The 20,862-nt window shown below is 47.1% G+C and overlaps 2 protein-coding genes and 2 non-coding genes across 18 annotated transcripts in view; all 4 read right to left on the bottom strand.

The window, feature by feature from the left end:
* BAZ2A (bromodomain adjacent to zinc finger domain 2A) overlaps positions 1 to 5,130 on the bottom strand; it is a 34,761-nt gene extending 29,631 nt beyond the window's left edge. Inside the window, exons 1-2 of the mRNA XM_025476943.3 lie at positions 4,942 to 5,130; positions 199 to 283 (exon numbers count right to left, since the gene is read on the bottom strand). The gene's annotated coding sequence lies outside the window, so the exon portion shown is untranslated. The remainder of the gene's footprint in view (positions 1 to 198; positions 284 to 4,941) is intronic.
* A 1,602-nt stretch (positions 5,131 to 6,732) lies between these two features.
* Positions 6,733 to 13,297, bottom strand: ATP5F1B (ATP synthase F1 subunit beta). Of its 15 annotated transcripts, none has more exons than XM_025476956.3 (10): positions 13,105 to 13,297; positions 12,463 to 12,645; positions 12,051 to 12,225; positions 10,901 to 11,022; positions 10,467 to 10,651; positions 9,796 to 9,954; positions 9,564 to 9,686; positions 8,681 to 8,893; positions 7,947 to 8,148; positions 6,733 to 6,986 (listed from the first exon to the last, which is right to left on the bottom strand). In XM_025476956.3, exons 1-10 carry the CDS (start codon positions 13,226 to 13,228, stop codon positions 6,889 to 6,891), a joined length of 1,584 nt encoding a protein of 527 aa, XP_025332741.1. In that variant the 5' UTR covers positions 13,229 to 13,297; the 3' UTR covers positions 6,733 to 6,888. The 15 variants fall into 15 exon arrangements, with proteins under 15 accessions (XP_025332741.1, XP_048971640.1, XP_048971634.1 ...); XM_049115683.1 differs by having other exon boundaries at positions 9,570 to 9,686; positions 13,105 to 13,265; XM_049115677.1 differs by having other exon boundaries at positions 7,951 to 8,148; positions 13,105 to 13,265.
* LOC112678062 (small nucleolar RNA SNORD59) lies at positions 10,746 to 10,816 on the bottom strand. Its single transcript, XR_003147354.1, has one exon. It is a non-coding gene; the product is annotated as a small nucleolar RNA SNORD59 (small nucleolar RNA).
* LOC112678063 (small nucleolar RNA SNORD59) lies at positions 12,321 to 12,396 on the bottom strand. Its single transcript, XR_003147355.1, has one exon. It is a non-coding gene; the product is annotated as a small nucleolar RNA SNORD59 (small nucleolar RNA).
* Positions 13,298 to 20,862: the final 7,565 nt, after the last annotated feature.

Genomic DNA, 20,862 nt, shown 5'->3' on the forward strand with positions numbered 1-20,862 from the left:
AGGACCAAGGCATGCGCCATTCCCCTAACAGGGGTGTGGGGTGGAGGCGGAGGGGATAATCTCAAGGGCACTTATTTCCCAGGCTGGGTGGTTGGTTGAAAAGTGGACGTGTAGGAGCAGAAAGGTTAGTGAGGAAGTTCAGTCCTGATAAAGGGGCGGGTAGAAAGGCAAGAGGCTGCGGCGTCTGCCCCCACTCACCTGTGTCCTGTGGGGGCAGCCTGGTCCTGTCTGGATCACCACTTTCCCGGTGACATCTGCAGGGCTCTGGGAGTCAGGAAGATTCCTGTGCGTAGGAAAAGGAAGCTCGGCTCTGGAACCAGACCAGGAAGACCTGAGTCTAGCCTAAACCTGGCCGGAGCGGCGGGGGATTAGCCGGAAAACTGGCACAGCAAATAAGATGCCCCAAATGTCCAGCTGCTCTAGAACCCCAGTACTGTTTTTGATAGGGCTATATGACTGTGTGAAACCTGAGAACAGGAGAGAAAAAAAAACTAGCAGAGGACTACAGTTTGGCTCTCATCTATAATGTCTATTGCGGGGCCCTAGGATGGAAAAGAGTGTCATATAATATTAGATTTTAGAATTTCTAGCTCAACCTGCTCTTGTTTGGCAGGTGAAGAAATTAAGGCCCAGAGAGGTTAACAGGCTTGTTCAAGGTCAAACTGTGGATAAAATGTGACTAGAAATCAGGTTTGTAACTCAACAGGCTCTGCAGACTTCAAGATAATTCCTATTCAATGCAATGTAGTTCTACAAACAATTGCAAAACTCAGGCTGAATATGCTGGAAGAGGAACAGAGTGTGGATAATGAAACTCTGGCAGGTTGGAGAGTCAACAAATACCTTTCCCTCTGGGGGTCTGGGAAGGAAGAAAATCTGAAAACTGGGTGGGGACAGGGCAAGGCAGGACCAAAAATACATCAGTCTGGATTGTATTTCCTAACTTCACAGAGGAGTAGTCTCTGCCTCAATTTTGGGAACAGACTCTACTCCCTACCACAAATGGCTCAGAGAAGCTAATAAAGAAGTGAGCTTCAGTAAAGCCTTAAAGCGTGTGGGCCAGAGGGAAGAGGCTAAGAGGGTTAGAAGGGTTACTCTCCCGTTCCTGAGAGAAGATTACTAGGGGGAAGGAATAGACAGGTCAAATCAAAACTCTTCTCTCCTCCCTGACTCAATAACAGATTTATAGGTCACCATCGGGGGGGAAAAAAAAAAAAAAAAAAAAAAGACCCTAACAGCCTGCTGACCTGAGTTAAATCAAAGGATAAGGGCCCCTTCTTCTGGAGAAAGCAGGGATCCGGCAAACTTCTGCTAAGGAATGCCCCACCTTCCCCAAAATAAAAAATTAAAAAAGGCAGATGAAGAGGGCTCAGGGCTTGGAAGTGGCTTCCTAAAAGGCCAGGGAAGAGAGCCACTATCTTTTTTCTCTCTCTCTTCCCTTTTCCAGGGCAGACGAGGGACAATCCTCCTACCTCCGCCCCCGTCGTAGGGCTGGCCAGTCAGAGGCGGGAGGTAGGGGAGGAGCCCGCCAGTCGCGGGCGTGGCCACGCCCCTTCCCCCACCACACACCCACACACACCCACCCGCTGGCTCCACTACGCTCCGGAAGAGCCGGTTACTCCTGTGCCCCACTGGCTGCCCCCACCCCTTCCGAGCCCCAGGCCTAGTCTCCAGGGCAACCTCTAGGACTATCCCAGCCAGGAGCGGTAGGGAAGAGGGGTGTTGGATAGGAGGGCCACCTGGGATTAGAAAGGAAAGTGGGGCAGGATCCGTTCTTCCCATCTGGTGCAGAAAGACTTCAATTACCTTCCTCCCTGAGAGCCCCCTGCTCATCCCATCTAACCAGAGACCTTCCTTGCTCTTTGAGCCCGGATGAGGGTGAGGTGTCAATATGCCCAACAGCTGGGTATTTACTTCTAGTCAGAAGCCACCCCAGGCAGCAGCTGTGCTTCTCCCCCCATCCAGACGACAGAGGGCAGACTGACCCCATATGTCCCCAAACATTCCTCAGTCTCATCACATGTGGTCAATCACCCACCCTATCTCCCTTCAGGAAGCTACTAGAAAGGGGAAGGGGCAAATGGTCACTTTTTCAGCAACTTGTGAGAAGGGTATCTAGGGAATACTCTGAACCTCTCTCAAGCCAGGCCAGTGGGCGGGTAATGAAAATGAGAAGGGAGAAATTAGCACCTGCTCCCCCTTTCTCGCCCTGCCTGTGTTCCTGCGGCACCACCCTGACTCTGGGGTCAGTTGCCACAGTGCCTGGCTCCACCGAGCCAGATGGCTGGGGCTGGGAGGGGGAAGAAAGAGAATGGGAGAAGGAAGAGGATTCGTTTGCATCCCTTTACCTCCCTCCCTCCGTCCCTCCCTCTCCCCCTCCAGATACTCCTGGAATTCCACCCGCCTCGGCTGTGCTGCCCACCACCCTTCTCCTCCACCCAGCTATCTTCCAGGTCATGGAACAGGACTCCGAGTCTGGAACAAATCCAGATGCCTGGTCCCCTCATTCTGGAGTGGTGGATCTAGTGGGGGAAGGATGCAAGCCCCAGATGGGAAGGGGCAGAGTTTGGGGGCCCGGCTGGACTCGGAGGGAGGGGAGTATTCCCCGATAGAGGGGAGGTAACTATTAAAGCCCCCCCTCCCCGCGCTGGTCGGGAGTCAGCCCTGAACCCCGCAGCCACTCCAATTTGCTCCCCTCCCTCTCCAGGTTAGTCCAAAACAGTCTCCTCCCCCTCTCTATTTGGAGGAGGCTAGATTCTCCTGTAACACATCCAAAGGACCATAAACCCTCCTCCTCTCCTCTCCAAGTTGGTATGTGCCCCCCTCAGATTCACCCACAGACCTGTTTCAAACTCCCCAATGAGCTTCTCCGCCGCAGTCTCGCAGGCGGGGGGGGGGGGGGGGTGAGGGGAAGTGGGGGGGAAAGCCCTGTTCCTTAGAATGGGACTCCCTCTGCATCTGAGCCGAGAAGGTTAAGATTCCCTCACCTCTCCCTCACCCCCACCCCCCAGCACCTTCACGCGCTTAGATCCAGCCCTCACCCACTATGTCCCTGCAGACCCTTAAGCCCGGAATCACAAGATTCTGGGTGTGCCTCCCTCCCCCCCATCCCCTGCTCCTGGAATAGAAGTGTTCCGAAGCTGGCCCAGCCCACCCCAGGTCCAGGAAGAGGGCCTTTCCCACCTGGGCTGGCTGGTGGGTGCTGAGGTTGGACCCCCAAACTCCGGGAGAGGCGGGGTGGGGTCAGAGCTACAGAAGAGCTTTAGTTGGGGCTCAGTTGAACTTGAAGGTCGACACGGAGCAGGGCCCACTAGGGACTGGGTAGTCCATGTCCATGCTAAACCTCCAACCCCCACTTACTACGAGGAAGGGAGAGGAGTTGGGGTGGCGGTTGTTCCCCCTCCCATTGGAGGTTAGGATGGCGTGGGAAAGCTCCGGATCCAGGGGGGAGGAGGCGAAACCCAGACCGCGGGAGATTTCTGGCGAGGCAGGCGCGGGGGAGGGGCGCTCCCGGGGCTGGAATAGGAGGGGTGCTCGGGAGAGGTCGGCCAAGGCGTGAGAAGCCCAGATTCCGGGCGCCGAGGACCGGGGAGAAACGCGCGGGCAGATAGTGCGGGGCAGAGAGGAAGGACCGTTCCCGCAGGGGAGTCGGGCCGAGGCTCGGCGGCGGGGATCCCCGGGCCGGGCGACCGCAGGAGGGCCCCGCCGGGGACGCCGCTACCGGGCGCGAGCCGGGCCTCACCTGCAGCAGGGCCGGGCCGCGGGGGCGGCGCGCAGGTGGTGGGGGCCCCGGCGGTGTGTGCGGGCGGGGGGGCGCCGGCGGCGTGTGCGGGGGCGGGGGGGCACTTAAAGAGGCCGGAGCTCCGGGGTGGCGCCCGGCGCCGGGCAGGGCGGTCGCGAGGAATCCGCTGGGGGAGGGGAAGCGGGTGGCGTCTCCTAGGGGCGAGAACCAGGAAGGATCCCAGATGGAGGAAGAGAAGAGAGCCCAGAAGAAGAGACAAACTTCTCCGGTGAAGTGGGGAGGCTGGTGGGTCCGAGCCGAAGGACTCGGGGGGAGCTCCGGCCGCGACCTCCTCACAAAGGGCCGGGAGGGCGGCGGCGGCGGGGCAAGGACGCGGGGCGGGGGGAGGGGGGCGGCCGCGGCCCGGGAGCGCAGCGGGGCCCTGCCAGGTGAGCAGGGCCCCGGCTCACGGCCCCGCGGCCCGTGCCCTCAGCTGGGGGGGCCCGGCCTCCTTCCCCAGCGCGACCCGACCCTACATGCCTCTGGACTCAGGAAGCCACGAGGGCCAGGACCTCCTGGGCCCTTCAACCTCAAGCCTGCCTCTCGCGGGGTGTTGGGGCTGGCGCTGGGGGGCCGCCAGTGGCAGCCCTAGTGGGACCGCTGTGGGACCGTGAGAACCGGCTCTATTTCAGTTTTCCCCCAACCACCACCACCCTTGCAGCAACCTCTGGGGTAACAGGAAGCAGCTGCTCAGTGCAGCCCCCACCTGGTGGTGGGTCGGGGTGGGGGAGGAGAGACGACGGGACTTAAAAGGCCTGGGAGAAAATGAGGGGAGGAGAGGCACCTTAAAAATCCTCCAACGCTACCAAAAGTGGGCTTTACTTTTTGGGGGGAGGCCAGCAGTGCATATTGTCAAGTATTCCTTGAATCTCAGCTCAAATGGGGAGGAGCAGGGGGCTGGGGCGTCGGGGGTATGGGGAGGTCGGGGAGAGCCCCACTTAAGGTGCAGAGTCTCAGACTCTTCCTGTGAACCCGAGCTTGTCAGTGCTCCTGATCCCTTGGTCCGCAGACTCACTGCCTGAGTCCTGCGCCCCTGTAGTCCGGTTTCCCCTCCTTCACCCCCCAAAAGAGCAAAGGTTAGGCCCCACCCCTGCTGAGTCAGCCAGGGAGGGAGGTAGGCATCCTTCAGGCCTTCCCCGGGGGCTGGTCCTCATACTTACCCATGTCCAGCTGGCAGGGCTCCAAAGCTGGGACCACCCAGCTTCTCACTGTCCTTGGTTCCCCCTTCACGTGAAGGCTGGTGTTAGATCCTCCTAAACTGTGAGCTGGGAAGTAGCACGAATCAAAAAGCCAATGTATGCTTCCTGCGAACCACAGCCTGAACTGCTGTAGGGTGATGTCCCTGTGTGACAGACTGGGGTGGGGAGGGAGGAGGGAAGGGCGGGGCTTTCTCTGGGTGGAGAGGGAGGAGGAGGCGAGGACAGGGCAGAACCAGGAGAAATATGGAGGAAGGTTAGATCTGTGTTGACACTCCAGAGGCGTGGTGGAAGAGTGGTAAAGGGGGAAGGAAATAAACAGTTGCAGCTAGTGAGAGGGAGAAGGTTCTCGATGAATGCTGAGACACGTAAACGTGTGGGGGAGGGGATGGAGGGATACAAACGACCTTAAGCATCAGTTACCAGGTCTGCATCTGGGTAACATGGGAAAACAAAGCCCCCATATCTTGGGGCCTTCCTGCACCAGCTTCTTACCCACTGGAGTCAGGATCTAGAGGAAGTGCCCCCACCTCCATAACTCAGCATTTCCCCAAATCCAGGCTTTTCTGGGAGCCAAAGACCTGGCACAGTCGGCTCAGGGGCTCCACCTTCTGTCCAGATCATGACACAGGAGAGACTAGTGCCAAGGACGTCATAGGCAGATGGGAGTTAACTTACAGGCCCCTACTCCACCCCTGGCATCTCTCCCAAGGCCCCTCCCCAACCTTCAGCCCTCGGGGGCCTCTGAATTGGGATGTTTGTCCCCGCCCTGCTTCGATCCAGCTTGAAAGCCTCAGGGGTGGAGCCTATAGATGCAGGCTCCTCCTCAGGACAAAAGCCCCAGCTGGTTTGTAAACAATCGTTAGCTAAGAACCACATCCCAGCAAATGGCCTTTATGGATTTCAAAATGGTGAGATCAGAGTTCTTGCAGTCTCCCGGCCTACCACCAGAGGGCAGCAGGAGATGGGCCCTAGTTCAGGAAACCACTCACTGGGCTGGGACTAGGCACTTAGTTCACACTGAAATAGGTGTACTTTGGAGTGCTCCTGACCTGCCATTTTAGTGGCTAAAATGAAGCGGAAATTACCTAATTCCATTATTTAGTTTAGAAGGCCAACCCCACAAACCCGGAAATTGCCATGCCCTGTAACAGATTAAATCTCCCCAACTTTCCTAAAGGATTTTAGCAGGAGTCAGGACAGGCCTCATGGTTATTTTATACCATGCACTGCCTCAAGGGATCACACGCAACTCTAGGCTTGCCCAAAATATAAATCAGGCAATAGTCAACAACTTTCTGAAAAAAGGTGAAAGGGTGGGCAAGGAGAAAGCAACCTTAGGTAGACCTGGGGGGGGGGGGGGGGGCGGCAGGCAGCAGGCTTGACTTGAGTTTTGCAGGTTTTTAATCCTTCAGAAGCATCCTTTACAAAAAATTGGATTCCTTCAATTCACTGATTGATCCCTGCTCTTAGTATAGCATTCTGTAGACCCATCACCTCTCCATATGCTCTTCTAAAAAATATCCCTGTTGCTTTTTAATCAAGCAGGAATAAAGTATATTCGAGGCAAACAATTGATTTGCTTTGCCAAATAAAGGGCCAAAGTGGAGGCCCTACTATTGAGATCACATCATCTGCAGGGAACCCCTCATAAGACCTGCAGTTGTCCATCAAGACAGTACTTTGTACTATTTCTTACGGCCACTCTAAAACTTAGTGTTGATGGTGTTGTCAGGACAAAGAGAAATAGACCACTTCTGAGGGATGTACATTTTATTGGAAACTTTAAATACTCTTCAGACAGAACACAGGCTTTCATGTGGCCTACAGAGCAAACAGATTTTTCTTAGATTAGGGGCAAGCAGCACAGCACCGAGGATGATCAGTGCTTAGTTTGCCAAAAGGACCTCCTCATGAATGCTCTTCAGCCAGCTTGTCAGCTTTTGCCACAGCTTCTTCAATGGGTCCCACCATATAGAAGGCCTGTTCTGGAAGATGGTCATATTCACCTATATGGAAAAAAAAATCCACTGGTGAGAAGCGGCAACTTTTTGCAGTGTATACATACTTCACCACTTGGGGCCACCAGTCAGAATGTGATGAATTTGTGTCATCCAAGAAATCTTTTAACACACTTCTGTCACAAATAACTTGTAAGACAATACAGTATGGATTAAGAACAAATGGTCCTGGCCATATAACCTGGATTCAAATTCTTACTCTTTACTTCAGCTGGATATCAGGACCAGTTATTTTATATTCTGTGCGTTAAGATTCCTCATTTGTGGGATCCCTGGGTAGCGCAGCAGTTTGGCGCCTGCCTTTGGCCCAGGGCGCGATCCTGGAGACCCGGGATCGAATCCCACGTTGGGCTCCCGGTGCATGGAGCCTGCTTCTCCCTCTGCCTGTGTCTCTGCCTCTCTCTCTCTGTGACTATCATAAATAAATAAAAATTAAAAAAAAAAAAAATTCCTCATTTGTAAAAACACGGTAATCACGCCTTCCTTATAAGGACCTGTAATTCATTTAGAATAACTAGGTCTGAAAACACTCGGTAAATGTTAAATGACAACAACCAAGTAATACAAGTTCACTCTCAGAAGTAAATAGAGTATTTCCAAAGAACACTGATAGGAAATAGTTTATTTTTTAAAATTATGTGACTAGGGACAGCCCGGGTGGCTCAGCGGTTTAGCTCCTGCCTTTGGCCCAGGGCGTGATCCTGGAGTTCCGGGATCGAGTCCCACATCGGGCTCCCTGCATGGAGCCTGCTTCTCCCTCTGCCTGTGTCTCTGCCTCTCTCTCAAATAAATAAATAAAATCTTTAAAAAAAAAAAAATTATGTGACTAGACACAATATACTTATGTACTGCTTGATGATTGCTGGAATGGGAATATAGCACAGTGAGCATTCAAGAGATTTCAGCTTCTCTGCCATTTTATGTTCAGCTTTATACACGTAATCTCACCTGCCAAAATCTGCTGGAATCCTTTGATGGTCTCCTTCAGAGGTACCAGCTTCCCCATATGACCTGTGAAAACCTCAGCTACTTGGAATGGCTGAGACAAGAAACGCTGTATTTTCCGTGCACGGGACACAGTCAACTTGTCTTCCTCAGAAAGTTCATCCATACCCAGGATGGCAATGATGTCCTGGAGAGATTTGTAGTCCTGTGAGAAAACAAGAAAGGCCTGAATAAATACTTACACAAAATATTTTTCTTTTTTTATTTAAGTAGGCTCCATGCCCAAAGTGGGGCTTAAACTCACAACCCAGATATCAAGAGTTGGATGCTCTACTGACTGACCAGCCAAGCACCCCAATATTCATTTTTTCAAATTTGGACAGAAACCTAAGGGTTAATACCACCTTGTACCCAGCGCTTTGTACAAAGCATTTTAGCACCTTACCTCACAAAGTAAACAAGTTAGTAGTGAAGTTACATACTTGGGATCCTGAAGGCCCTCAGCTAAGATCAAGGTCTTATCCTCCCCTCTAGTCTGGTGCCATTAGAAAATGGATTCCAAACCTAAGTACCTGGAAACCCAAGAGTTCTCCTTCACACTAATAGAAAGTCGTAATTTCATCTTTCCTTGCTCCAAAGCAAATCACACAGGTCACCAGGAAAGATTTGCTATTAATATTGTCCTCAAAAACCCACCGTATGACTTTATGGCCACTGATCTCACCTGCATTACTCACCTGCAGAATCTTTTGTACCCCACGAGCAACATCATAATGCTCATTTCCAACAATGTTGGGATCCATGATTCGAGAGGTAGAATCCAGAGGATCCACTGCTGGATAGATGCCCAACTCAGCAATAGCACGGGACAGCACAGTGGTAGCATCCAAATGGGCAAAAGTAGTTGCAGGGGCAGGGTCAGTCAAGTCATCAGCAGGCACATAGATAGCCTATAGTGAGTCAAGACCCCATGAGGAGCAGCAGGAAACCAAGTAATTTGATTTAAGCCACCCTTTTTTGACCTCTCATCATCTTTTAGCATTCGAGACTCAACCTCAAAAATAGCCTTATCATCCCTAATACCTGCTGAGTGAGCATATAGATGATCTAAGCTGTGCTCAAAGATTCATTGTCATTCCTTTTGTTTTTCATCCCCCATTTTAACTCTATTTTATTGATACCCACAGTTTCAGTTAAAAACAAAAAATCCTGCATGACTACAGCAGTTCACTAGGTTCACTGAAAGTCACAACAGTTTAGACAAAGTAATCTTGCTATGTGTGTATATATACACATACACACATCATCTATATCTGCAGATGTGTGGTGTGGCACTTTGGTGCAGTACATGATTAATGCGGTTTCCATGCAGCTCCAAACTCCTAAGGCTTTCTAGAAACCACTACTTTGTGATCCACATTCACCTGTATGTCTTCAACTACTTCAAATGAGCATTTCTTAACCTTCTAGGGTCTCTAACATGCACACATAGAATTTTATACATTATTTTGGGGAGCTCATTAACCTGGTCAAAACCTTGAGACATAAGCAACTAGGTTGTATACTTTCCTGTATATACCTCTATACAAATTAGACCTTCAACCATTTCATTGTTCTTACCTGTACAGAGGTAATAGATCCCTTCTTGGTGGTGGTGATTCTTTCCTGCATGGTACCCATATCAGTGGCCAAGGTAGGCTGATAGCCCACAGCAGAAGGGATCCTGCCCAATAAAGCAGACACCTAAGAAAAAAAAGAAAAAGAACAAAGGTATTAGGTGTCTACATCTTTAGCCTCATCTGCACCTTTCCATAGAGAAGTCCAGGAAATAGGTTCTTTCGAGGCTTCTTACCTCAGAGCCAGCCTGGGTGAAGCGGAAAATGTTATCGATAAAGAGCAGTACATCTTGACCCTCTTGGTCTCTGAAGTATTCGGCAACAGTCAGTCCAGTCAGAGCCACCCGGGCGCGAGCGCCAGGCGGTTCATTCATTTGACCGTACACCAGCGCTACCTGGAGTAATCATACACAATCAGAAAACCTGGCAGGGGAATATGGAAGACATATACCCAAGGTCTCCAAATCGGAGAAACTACCAAAAAACCCTCCTTCTCAGAAAGTGTCAAGATTTTGGTTTGCAAATTTCTTTTCCCTTTTAGAGATGCGGCTCAAAATAACACAAAGATAGTTTCTTACAGCATTAAGGCAAAACTCCTGAAATAGGAAGGAAATAAAACGAAGAAAGGCACAAAACAGGGTTAATTGGAGACAGAAGTATCTCCAACTCCCAAAATTAACTTTCAAATGATGGGACTATCTACTAAAAACGAAGTTTGGAAACGTAATGTCAATGAAGAAAGAAAATATACTTTAGTGTATTACAAGCTGCAGAAAAAAAACAAATTTTTGTAGCCCCTGGGACACTAAAATGAAAACATAACACATGGCTTCAGCAAGTAACACAGTCAGCTAAAATGGTTTCCTGGCACTACAACTACGTGGACATAAACCAGGTCACTACTTACCTTGGAGGTAGCATCTTTTAAGTTGATAACACCAGACTCAATCATTTCATGGTATAAGTCATTGCCTTCACGGGTCCTTTCACCAACACCAGCAAACACAGAGTAACCACCATGGGCTTTGGCGACATTGTTGATTAACTCCATGATCAGTACTGTCTTGCCAACTCCAGCACCACCAAACAGCCCTGGAAGAGGTTGAAAAGAAGCAATATTTAAGCGTTGTGTGTTCCCAAATAAGCAAACTTAGAAAAAAAAATTATACTAGTTTTCTATCTTTTCCCTTCTCAGGAATGGCATCTGGCTTCAGCAAACTCAGAAGAACGAAAGTCAGAAGCTACTCATCAGTGAGGGATAGATCTTAGTACCTACTTATTACACTGCAGGATTTTTCTTCCCACATTAGGTTTGGAAAATATGTACTATAAATAACTTACCAATTTTGCCACCCTTGGCATAGGGAGCCAGCAGATCCACAACCTTGATACCAGTTACCAGAATTTCCTGCTCAACACTCATTTCCACAAACTCAGGGGCTTCAGCATGAATAGCTGCAAATCTGTAGAGGTAGGTAGAGAGGATCAGTGTCTTTTTATTCATCTTGTTGAAAGTTTTCTCTCAATTCTCATCTCTTATACAACACTCCACACAAGCTGGCATCTGGCACCTCGCCTAACATTCTGCAATAAAGGGGATTCCATTTCCATTATCTCAGGAAACCATAATCGCAATCTCTAACAACTTTAACAGTCAAAAAGATTTTCCTTTTGCTAAGCCCTAACCTAACAGCACTTCTTCATGCGTCAATAGGAAATACAAAGACCCACCAATTCTGGAAACCCCACAACCTCAGCCATTGGTATTATTATGATTTTTTAAAAGATTTTATTTATTCATTCAGGAAAGACATGGAGAGGTGGAGACACAGGCAGAGGGAGAAGCAGGTTCCCTGTGGGGAGCCCGATGCAGGACTCGATCCCAGGATCCAGGAATCACTACCCAGGCTGAAGGCAGACACTCAACCGCTCAACCGCTGAGCCATCCAGGCATCCCAGCCATTGGAATTAAAACTCACATAATCAACTTGAGTCCTAAGCAGCAGGGTTTTTTTGTTTTGTTTTTTACAATCAGAACTTTTGCATCCTTAATTTTCTTAAGAAACTATATCTACGGTTTTGATAACAATACATCAGGGACGCCTGGGTGGCTCAGTGGTTGAGCATCTGCCTTTGGCTCAGGGCGTGATCCCGGGGCCCTGGGATCCAGTCCCACATCAGGCTCCCTGTGAGGAGTCTGCTTCTCCCTCTGCCTAGGTCTCTGCCTCTCTCTCTGTGTTTCTCATGAATAAATATAATCTTTAAAAACAAACAAACAATATATCAGCATTTTAAGCAGTCTCTGCAGGAACATTTTGCTACACTACAAGGTGTTGCCTTCATATACAAAACTACAGAGGGGTGCCAGGGCGGCTCAGTCAGTAGAGCAGGTGACTTCTGAATTCAAGCCCCAATTCTGGTGTAGAGCTTACTTAAAAAAAAAAAAAAAAGTAGTTCCTTTGCATGTAAATGCAGCAAGAGGGATACTTACTGTTTGGTTTTGATGGGACCTCTCTCATCAATAGGTTCTCCAATGACGTTCATGATTCTGCCCAAGGTCTCAGGACCAACAGGAATTTTGATTGGTGCACCAGAATCCAGGACTTTCTGGCCTCTAACCAAGCCTTCCGTGCCATCCATGGCAATAGTCCTCACTGTGCTTTCACCTGTTAGTTGAAGATATTGCAAGGTTATACAGAAGGACAAGCAGGCTTGGTATTTAATGTTCAGCTGGCATGAAAGACCTAAAGCAACCAAGACTCCTTCTCAGTACCTGAAATGTAGCTTCAGCAAACTCAGAAGAACGAAAGTCATTTTGATATAATCGTCATTGAAGGAGGACTGATTTGGGGGGTACTTGGGACTCAACAAGTTCTTTACAATTCCTAAGAAATTCTACTTACCCAAATGCTGGGCCACCTCCAAAACCAGCCTGGTCTCCCTGCCTTGCACTTCCAGGGCATTTAGGATGGGTGGTAGTCCTTCATCAAACTGGACATCCACCACTGCACCAATGACCGCCACGATGCGCCCGGTGGCAGCGCCTGCCTTCGGCGAAGGAGATGTTTGGGTGGCATAGTCTCTGGCTAACAGACAAAAAAAAAAAAAAAAAAGTTGGAAGAAATTGGGGTGAGGGCAGTTAATGGTCACATGAACTGGCAAATTCGGCCCAAGACCGGCCTCCTCTTGCTTTCAATTAAGACAAGTCCGGAGGGAGGGCCGCGCAGGAACCAAGACGGCGCCTGCACAATCTTCCCATGCACAAAACTCCATTATTCGCGGCCTCCGGGCCCCCGTCCAAGGGAAAGTCAAGGCACCTGCCCACACTTCGCGTCACAGAGAGCCCTTTCCCAAAATGAGGCGAATTATATCGAAGAAGGCTCCCATAGGCGACCTATTCTTGTTCGCCCGCGGTTAGAGGGCAGAGCGCCGGCCCGGACGTCCTTCGGTCACCAGAAATGCCTCAGGCCCGAGTGACAAGCGGCCTGCGGCTCAAGGTCATGGGGCGGCAGAAGCGAACCCGGCTCCCAGAGGAAGGCACTCACCGGACTGGAGCGCTGCCGGGCTGGCCCGCAGCAAGACCTTGACTTGGGGTAGCGGCGAGGGGCCGAGTCCCCGTAAGGCCCCGGAGGCCGAGGTAGCAGCCACTCGACCCACAAAGCCCAACATGGCGGAGCCCGGGTGGAGACTAAGCGCCGCAGCGGTGCGGGCAGCCGACTCCCCCGTTGGGGCGGGGCCCACTCTGCAGTAAGCACGGCCATTGGATGAATTTGCTGAACATCACTCTCAGTGCTGCTCCTATAGGTTAATAATCTCTGATGTTTTCAACCATTGGTCAAAATCGGTGCCAATCTGAATTCCTTGTTTTCATTGGGCAATATCAGGTTAGGTCCACCCTCGGAACCTCGAGATATAATTGGATAACAAAGATGCCAGTTAGAGAGCGTTCTTGGCGGAACTACGTTCTGACCGGGGCCGAGTTCCTGTCGTGAAGCACGCGGGCTGTCTTTGGCTGTCCTTGGGCTCTCACGTTAGCAGGGACCTTGAGCTAGGCGACGGTCTGCGGGGCGGGACGCACCCCTGACGGTGACCTTGGGGAACTCAGGAGCCTTCTCTAGACTCAAAGCACGGTTCTTCTTTTGCAGCAGTGGAATTGGAAGCTTCCAAGTAGTTCAGGAGGTCAGGAATCCGGACACTTAGTACTGTACAATGAAAGAAACTAGTCTAACCCGGTCATTTAACAGATGTGTGTGTGTGTGCCAGAAATTGAAGAGATAAAGGTAAAATTAAGACTTAGGACCTGCCTTTATTTTTATTTTTTAAATAGGCTCCACACCCTATGTGGGGCTTGAACTCACCACCCTGAGATCAGGAGTCAGATGGTCTATGGGCTGAGCCACCAGTGCCCCAGGTGCCCCAGTACCAACCTTTTAAACAGAAAACGATGCAGAAACGACTAGTGCAGGGTAAAATGGGTACAGGAAGAAGGAAGGGATGAATTTGGGCCACCTAGAGATGCAATGGAATTGTCTTAAAGTGGAGGAGATGAATATACTTGTGAAACCAAGTAGAAATTCCAGGGTAAAGTAGACTATTCCAAGCACATGTTTGCGTGAAACTATGTTCTTTTTTTAAAACTGCAGGTCAGGAAGGTTGGAAATAAGGAAAAAAGAGAAATAGTAGTAAAAAGATTAGCAGGAGCCCGCTCTTAGGGCTTTGGATGGAAGTGAAGACAGGGCTGAGGAAGTGAAGACAGGGCTGAGATAAGTGTGTGGAAATGTTCCTTGAGTTAGGAAAATCAGAAAACCCAGGGCATTCTTTTCTGTAGTATTGATTTTGGCAGGTTGGAGAGACCCTTTATCTATTAGAATAAGTGTGGCCATATAGAGTTTATCGTGGTGTTAGCTCCCCAGACTTTGTCCCACCAGCTCCCATACGTTCTCTTTCTGCATGATTGTGAGAAAGTCTCCTGTTTGGCATGTAGAGAGAGCTATCAAAGAATTAAAGGAGAAAACAGGAAGAGAATGTTAATTTTGGGGTCCTCATGGTAATCTTGCCTAATAAGAGGGAAAGAACCCAAGAAAACAGCAACATGTATGGAGCAGGTAAGAAAAATGAGGGACACCTGGGTGGTTCAGCAGTTGAGCGTCTGCCTTCAGCTCAGGGTACGCGGATCGGGTCCCACATTGGGCTCCCATCATGGAGCCTGCTTCTCCCTCTGCCTGTGTCTCTGCCTCTCTGTGTGTATGTCTCTCATGAATAAATAAATTTTAAAAATCTTCAAAAAAAAAAAAAAGAAAGAAAGAAAAATTAAACAACAAAGGAAGCAGCAGAGGAATAACACCAAGGACCATAATGTGAAGAATCAGGGGGAAGGGTACCTGGATGGCTCAATTGGTTAAGCAGCTGACTTGATTTCAGCTCAGATCATGATTTCAGGGTTCTAGGATCAAGACCCTGATCAGGATTGGTGCTCAGCCAGTAAGTCCGCTTCTGGATTCTCACTCCTCTCTCTGCCCCTCCCCATGCTCTAGCTCACTCTTAATCTAAAATGAAATAAATCGGGCAGCCCAGGTGGCTCAACGGTTTAACGCCACCTTCAGCCCAAGGTGTGATCTTGGAGACCCAGGATGGAGTCACAGATCGGGCTCCCCGCAGGGAAACTGCTTCTCCTTCTGCCTGTGTGTCTCTGCCTCTCTGTGTCTCTCATGAATAAATAAAATCTTTTTTTTTTAATAAATAAAATCTTAAAATGAATCAATCTTTAAAAAAATAAAGGGGGGGCACCTGGGTGGTGCAGTTGTTGGGTGTCTGACTCTTGATTTCAGCTTAGGAACTGATCTCAAGGTCTTGAGACTGAGCCCTGGTCAGGCTCTGAGCTCAGCAGGGAGTCTGCTGGAGAGTCAGTGTCTGTCTGTCTGTCTCTCTCTCTCCTTGCACCTCCTCCCCCTTGATGTTCTGTAATAAATAAATAAATAAATAAATAAATAAATAAATAAATAAATATTTTTAAAAATCAGGAAAGAGAATGTTGAGAAAGTGGTCAATAGCATCAATCACAAATATTCTATAAAATAAGGGCTGAAAAGAACCAACTAGGAATTCATTCCATGGTGAAGATGGGGGGTCCAAAGATAATTTGAGTGGGCTGCATCTTAAGACATGATACACATTTTTGATTTATGATCCATGCTCTTTCCATTACTCTGGGCAGCATCCCAGTTAATAGGTCCCTATATATTATGACCTCAACTATTAAGAGTTGAAGTTTCTGTAGCTATGCCATGATATCCCACACTGGAGCCAGACTAGGTTAAAATCTTGTTTCTGCTCTTTACTAGATGTCATTGGGAGAGTTAAATTCTCTGAACATCACTTTCTTCACCTATAAAAGAGATAATAAAATGGGAATAATCTCATAGGGTTCTTTTGAGACTTAAGATTAATAATGAAAAAAGTATTTAGAACAGTCCTGGCACATAATTAGCACTGTATCTGTGTTAGCTAGTATTTTTACTTACTATTGACTTAGTGTTAAGATCTTTGGTTTGGGGACGCCTGGGTGGCTTAGCTGTTAAGCATCTCCCTTCAGCTCAGGATGTGATCCTGGAGACCTGGGATCGAGTCCTGCATTGGGCTCCCTGTGTGGGGCCTGCCTCTCTGTGTGTCTCTAATGAATAAATAAATAAAATCCTTAAAAATAATTTAAAAAGATCCTTTGGTTTTGTATCACCAACTTTGGTCTTGGCCAAAATATTATGAACCAACAAACATTTATAGTGACACTTCACTAAACCCAGGTGTCAAAGATTTTCATAAATTTCCAGATTACAGCTCATTACCCTTTGAAATGCATCATACATTTCTGTTCTCTTAGCAGATTACCAAATAATTTTTTTCTTGGACATTTGGGTTATCATTAAACATCTCAAATTCCAATGCTAAATACTTTCAATGTTATTAAGGTAGATGAACTATTTCTCCATTATGCTCAATTTCGTTAACTTATTTTTGCTCTTGATGATGGCCCTTAGCAACTTTATACCTTGTTCTGAAATTAGTGAATCTGCTATATTTGTAAATAATACGAAAATAAAAGTAAACAAATTTGATTAACTTGAAATGAGATAGACCTTTCTGAACAAATAGTGTCATCTATTTTAGAGTTCTGATATGTTTTGGTCCTATTTCATGTTTCTTGATTCCCAGATAGCCCAAGGTACCTATTTTATGTGAAATACAAGCTACTTTTCATGGGACAATAGGAACCACAAAGACCTAATCTGGCTTTTTTTTAAGATTTTATTTATTCATGAGAGAGAGAGAGGCAGAGACACAGGCAGAGGGAGAAGCAGGCTCCATGCAGGGAGCCCGACATGAGACTTGATCCCGGGTCTCCAGGATCACACCCCAGGCTGCAGGCAGCGCTAAACCGCTGTGCCACAGGGGCTGCCTAAGTGCTCTTCAAATGCTTTTATATATATATATATATATATATATATATATATATATATATATATATATATATTTAGTACATCACTTATCCTTCAACCTAATAGCTTTTTAAGATTTATTTATTCACGAAAGACACACACACACAGAGAGGCAGAGACATAGGCAGAGGGAGAAGCAGGCTCCTCTTAGGGAGCCTGATGCGACTTACTTGATCCTGGATCCGGGGATCATGCCCTGAGCAGAAGGCAGTCATTCAACCGCTTGAGCCACCCAGGCGTCCCCTAATAGCACTTTTTTTTAAGTAGGCTCCACATGCAGCATGGAGCCCAGCCCTAGGCTTTAACTTGTGACCCTGAGTTCAAGAATTGGATACTTAACTGAGCCACCCAAGTGTTCCCTAATAGCATTTTTTGACATATTTTTTGAAGATATTAAGTAATCTCTACACCCAGCATGAGGCTCAAACTTACAACCCTGAGATCAGGAGTCCTATGCTCTACCAACTGGGCCAGCCAGGTGCTCTGACCTATGTTAATTTTATTTATTTATTTATTTTTATTTTTTTATTTATTTATGATAGAGAGAGAGAGAGAGAGAGAGAGAGGCAGAGACATAGGCAGAGGGAGAAGCAGGCTCCATGCACCGGGACAGCCAGGTGCTCTGACCTATGTTAATTTTATTTATTTATTTATTTATTTATTTATTTATTTATTTATTTATTTAAGAGAGAGAGAGAGAGAGAGAAAGAGAGAGAGAGGCAGAGACATAGGCAGAGGGAGAAGCAGGCTCCATGCACCAGGAGCCCGACGTGGGATTCGATCCCAGGTCTTCAGGATCGCGCCCTGGGCCAAAGGCAGGCGCCAAACCGCTGCGCCACCCAGGGATCCCAACACTTAGCCATTATGATAAAACACTAGCCATAGGGGGTTATTTAAATTTAGAAAAATTAAAATTGTCAGTGATACTAGCCACATGTCAGATTCTCAGTAACTATGTGACTAGTAATTGCTCTATCAAAGATATAGAACATTTCCTTTGTCAGAAAGTCACAGTGGACAGAGCTGATATATCTGCAGTGCCAACTGATTCAGAATCTGCATTTTAGATCTAAAACAGTCATTGTCAAGCTTAAGATGTCTTAAAAACGTATGACTGGCCTCCTCTGCCCTCCCATTTCTGACTCAGTAGGCCTGTCTGGGGGCCCAGAATTTGTATTTCTGACAAGTTCTTAGGAAAGACAGATGCAAAGTCCAGGGACCACTCTTCAGAAATCACTGACCTCAAGTATCAGTTAAAGTGCAAATTTGGTCTCTGCATGGACCTACTAAAGCCTGTCTACCTACCAATGGGACCTAGCAATCCATGTTATCATAAAGCCCCATGATTTTGATATATTGAGAACCACTGGATTCAAGACGAACCAAAGAAGGAAAGGATGAAACTAGAGCTTCGAGGCTTACTAGTTTTGAGAACAAAGAACAATGGTTGGGGCACCTGGCTGGCTCAAGTGGGCTGAGTTTGAGTCCCAGGTTGGGGAAATTACTTAAAATCTTGGGGTACCCAGATGGCTGAATGTCCCAACTCTGGATTTTGGCGGGGGTCAGGAGATTGAGCTCTACGTCAGGCTCCATGCGCAGTATGCAGTCTGCTTTGGATTCTCTCTCCCTTTCCCTTTGTCCTTCCCACTTGTGCACTCTGTCCCTCTCTCAAACAAATCTTTAATAAAAACAAAAAACAAAACAAAACAAAAAAACAATGACTGAGGGACAAATACACTCAACAAAGCTGTTATAGCTGTAGTGGAAGCAGCTTTACAGGTCTCTCACTTCTGAACTAGTGATCATTCAACACACAGCCATGGAAATGGGTTGCTAAATGGAGTATGGAAGTCACTGAATTTTTTTTTTTTAAGTCACTGAATTTTGAGGCTAAAAACTTTAGGTTACAGTTCTGGATAGGAAAAAAAAAGAAGTTCTGGATAGGTTCTTCACATAATGAAATTATCCAGATTGACAACAAAACTTGTAAGCATGTGACACGATATGGCTTTCACTTCAGAAAAGACTGCTTAACAGCAAAGCAAGACTGACAGTATCTTAAATGCATTGTCATCTCTAGAAATCTTTCTCCAGGTCCCACCTGCCAGTGCAGAAGTTTACCTTTATTTTTAACATATGAATTACTACATTAATTTGTTTCATCTCTAGACCCACTCACAAAACATCCATTTCTGAAATGTATTCATTCAAAAGTTATTTCCTGAGCTTCTACCACATTCAGGTGCCATCCCAAGGGCTGGAAATTTATTGGTGATACAGAATGCCCTTCACTCTTCTGAGAACAGACCTCTCAACAATGAATAAAGTGTAGTTAATGTCTAAATTTGAAATCCACAGGCCTGAAAATCATTATCTAGGATAAAATAATTTAGGGGGTTAGAAGAGGCCTCAGACAAGGTGTCTGCCTCTCCTTTCTTTCCTAGCCTTTATGTTCTCCTGCTTAGTATGCTTGGTGAGTCATGGTTAATAACAGCATTAAAGGTTGGCATACGATGAAGTTCATATCACTTGCTTATCAAAAGAACTGCCACCAAATAGAAGAAATTAAAACCAGCTCAAATTAAATTGGTAGATAATACCTTTATGCTATTATAGCAAATAATTGCCTTTATTTCCTTCCTTGGAGGTACTTTGTAATTTAGGAAGTTGAATATAACATTTATCACCATTTATCAAATGGACAAACTATGGAAATAGATGCTATTTAAACTTAAAAACTACTCAAGTGATCCTCTCCCCAGTAATTCTCTTTAAAGCAATAATTACAATTTAGATTTGAGATAACAAGGACAAATATTTCTCCTGAAGTTTTGGCCTACTAATGCCATGCACAAGGTGTGGTACCTGATTGAGCAATAAGGATAATGAAATTCTATTCAAGTGTTTGAAGACAAAATAAATTTGATTTAGAACATCTTAGAGGACAGAAATCCATCAAGCTATACTTTCTTATTGCTAGAACTTAATGGCTGGCAATAAAACCAATGAACCCTTAATGAATCTTTAACTTCTAGAACTGACAAAAACAGATTTGTAAAAGAACCACACTAAAAATGTAGTTGAACCGGGGCACCTGGGTATCTGCCTTCAGCTCAGGTTATGATCTGGGGGTCCTGGGATGGAGCCCTGCGTTGGGGTCTCTGCTCCACAGGGAGTTTGCTTCTCCCTCTCCCTCTGCATGTGCTCTTTCTCTCAAATAATAAAATAAGATCTTTAAAAAAAAAAGGGAGTTGAGCAGCAGCCCAGGTGGCTCAGAGGTTTAGCGCTGCCTTCAGCTCAGGGGGTAATCCTGGAAACTTGGGATCGAGTCCCACATCAGGCTCCCTGCATGGAGCCTGCTTCTCCCTCTGCCTGTGTCTCTGCCTCTGCTCTCATGAATAACTAAATCTTAAAAAATATTTTTTTTTTTAAAAAGGGAGTTAACTTTTAAGTAATTTCCCCTGAAGCTAAGAACTATTCTTATCAGTCATACTAATACCTTTGACATGCTCCAGACAAAGGAGAGCAAGGGTTTTTTTTGTTTGTTTTTGGTGCAAAAGGTGCCTTATTAAAGCATGGTCGGGACAGGACTCTTAGGCAGAAGAGCTGCTGCACAAAGGAGACCAAATTTAAAACAATTTAAAAGGACTGTTGAAGTTCAAATGTACCTTCCAATGTAGAAAAGTCTAGGGCTTTGAAGAAGCTGCATTCCTTAACAGGACCAGAACCCATATTATACTACCATAACATAATAAAACAGAGTTGAATGCGAAGTGCTATGCCCAAGCCTCCTGGAAAGCATGAAGATTT

The sequence above is a fragment of the Canis lupus genome, chromosome 10 (assembly GCF_003254725.2).
Source record: "Canis lupus dingo isolate Sandy chromosome 10, ASM325472v2, whole genome shotgun sequence".
Lineage (NCBI taxonomy): Eukaryota > Metazoa > Chordata > Mammalia > Carnivora > Canidae > Canis > Canis lupus.

What these genes read in the sequence shown, in the direction of transcription:
- ATP5F1B (XM_049115676.1), bottom strand. Translation starts at nt 13,228, where the DNA reads ATGTTGGGCTTTGTGGGTCGAGTGGCTGCTACCTCGGCCTCCGGGGCC. An exon ending in GGAGGTGGCCCAGCATTTGG is followed by an intron (nt 12,226 to 12,462) that starts GTAAGTAGAATT and finishes TTCAACTAACAG; the next exon opens with GTGAAAGCACAGTGAGGACT. An exon ending in TGCTACCTCCAAGGTAAGTA is followed by an intron (nt 9,951 to 10,459) that starts GTGACCTGGTTT and finishes TACTCCAGGTAG; the next exon opens with CGCTGGTGTACGGTCAAATG.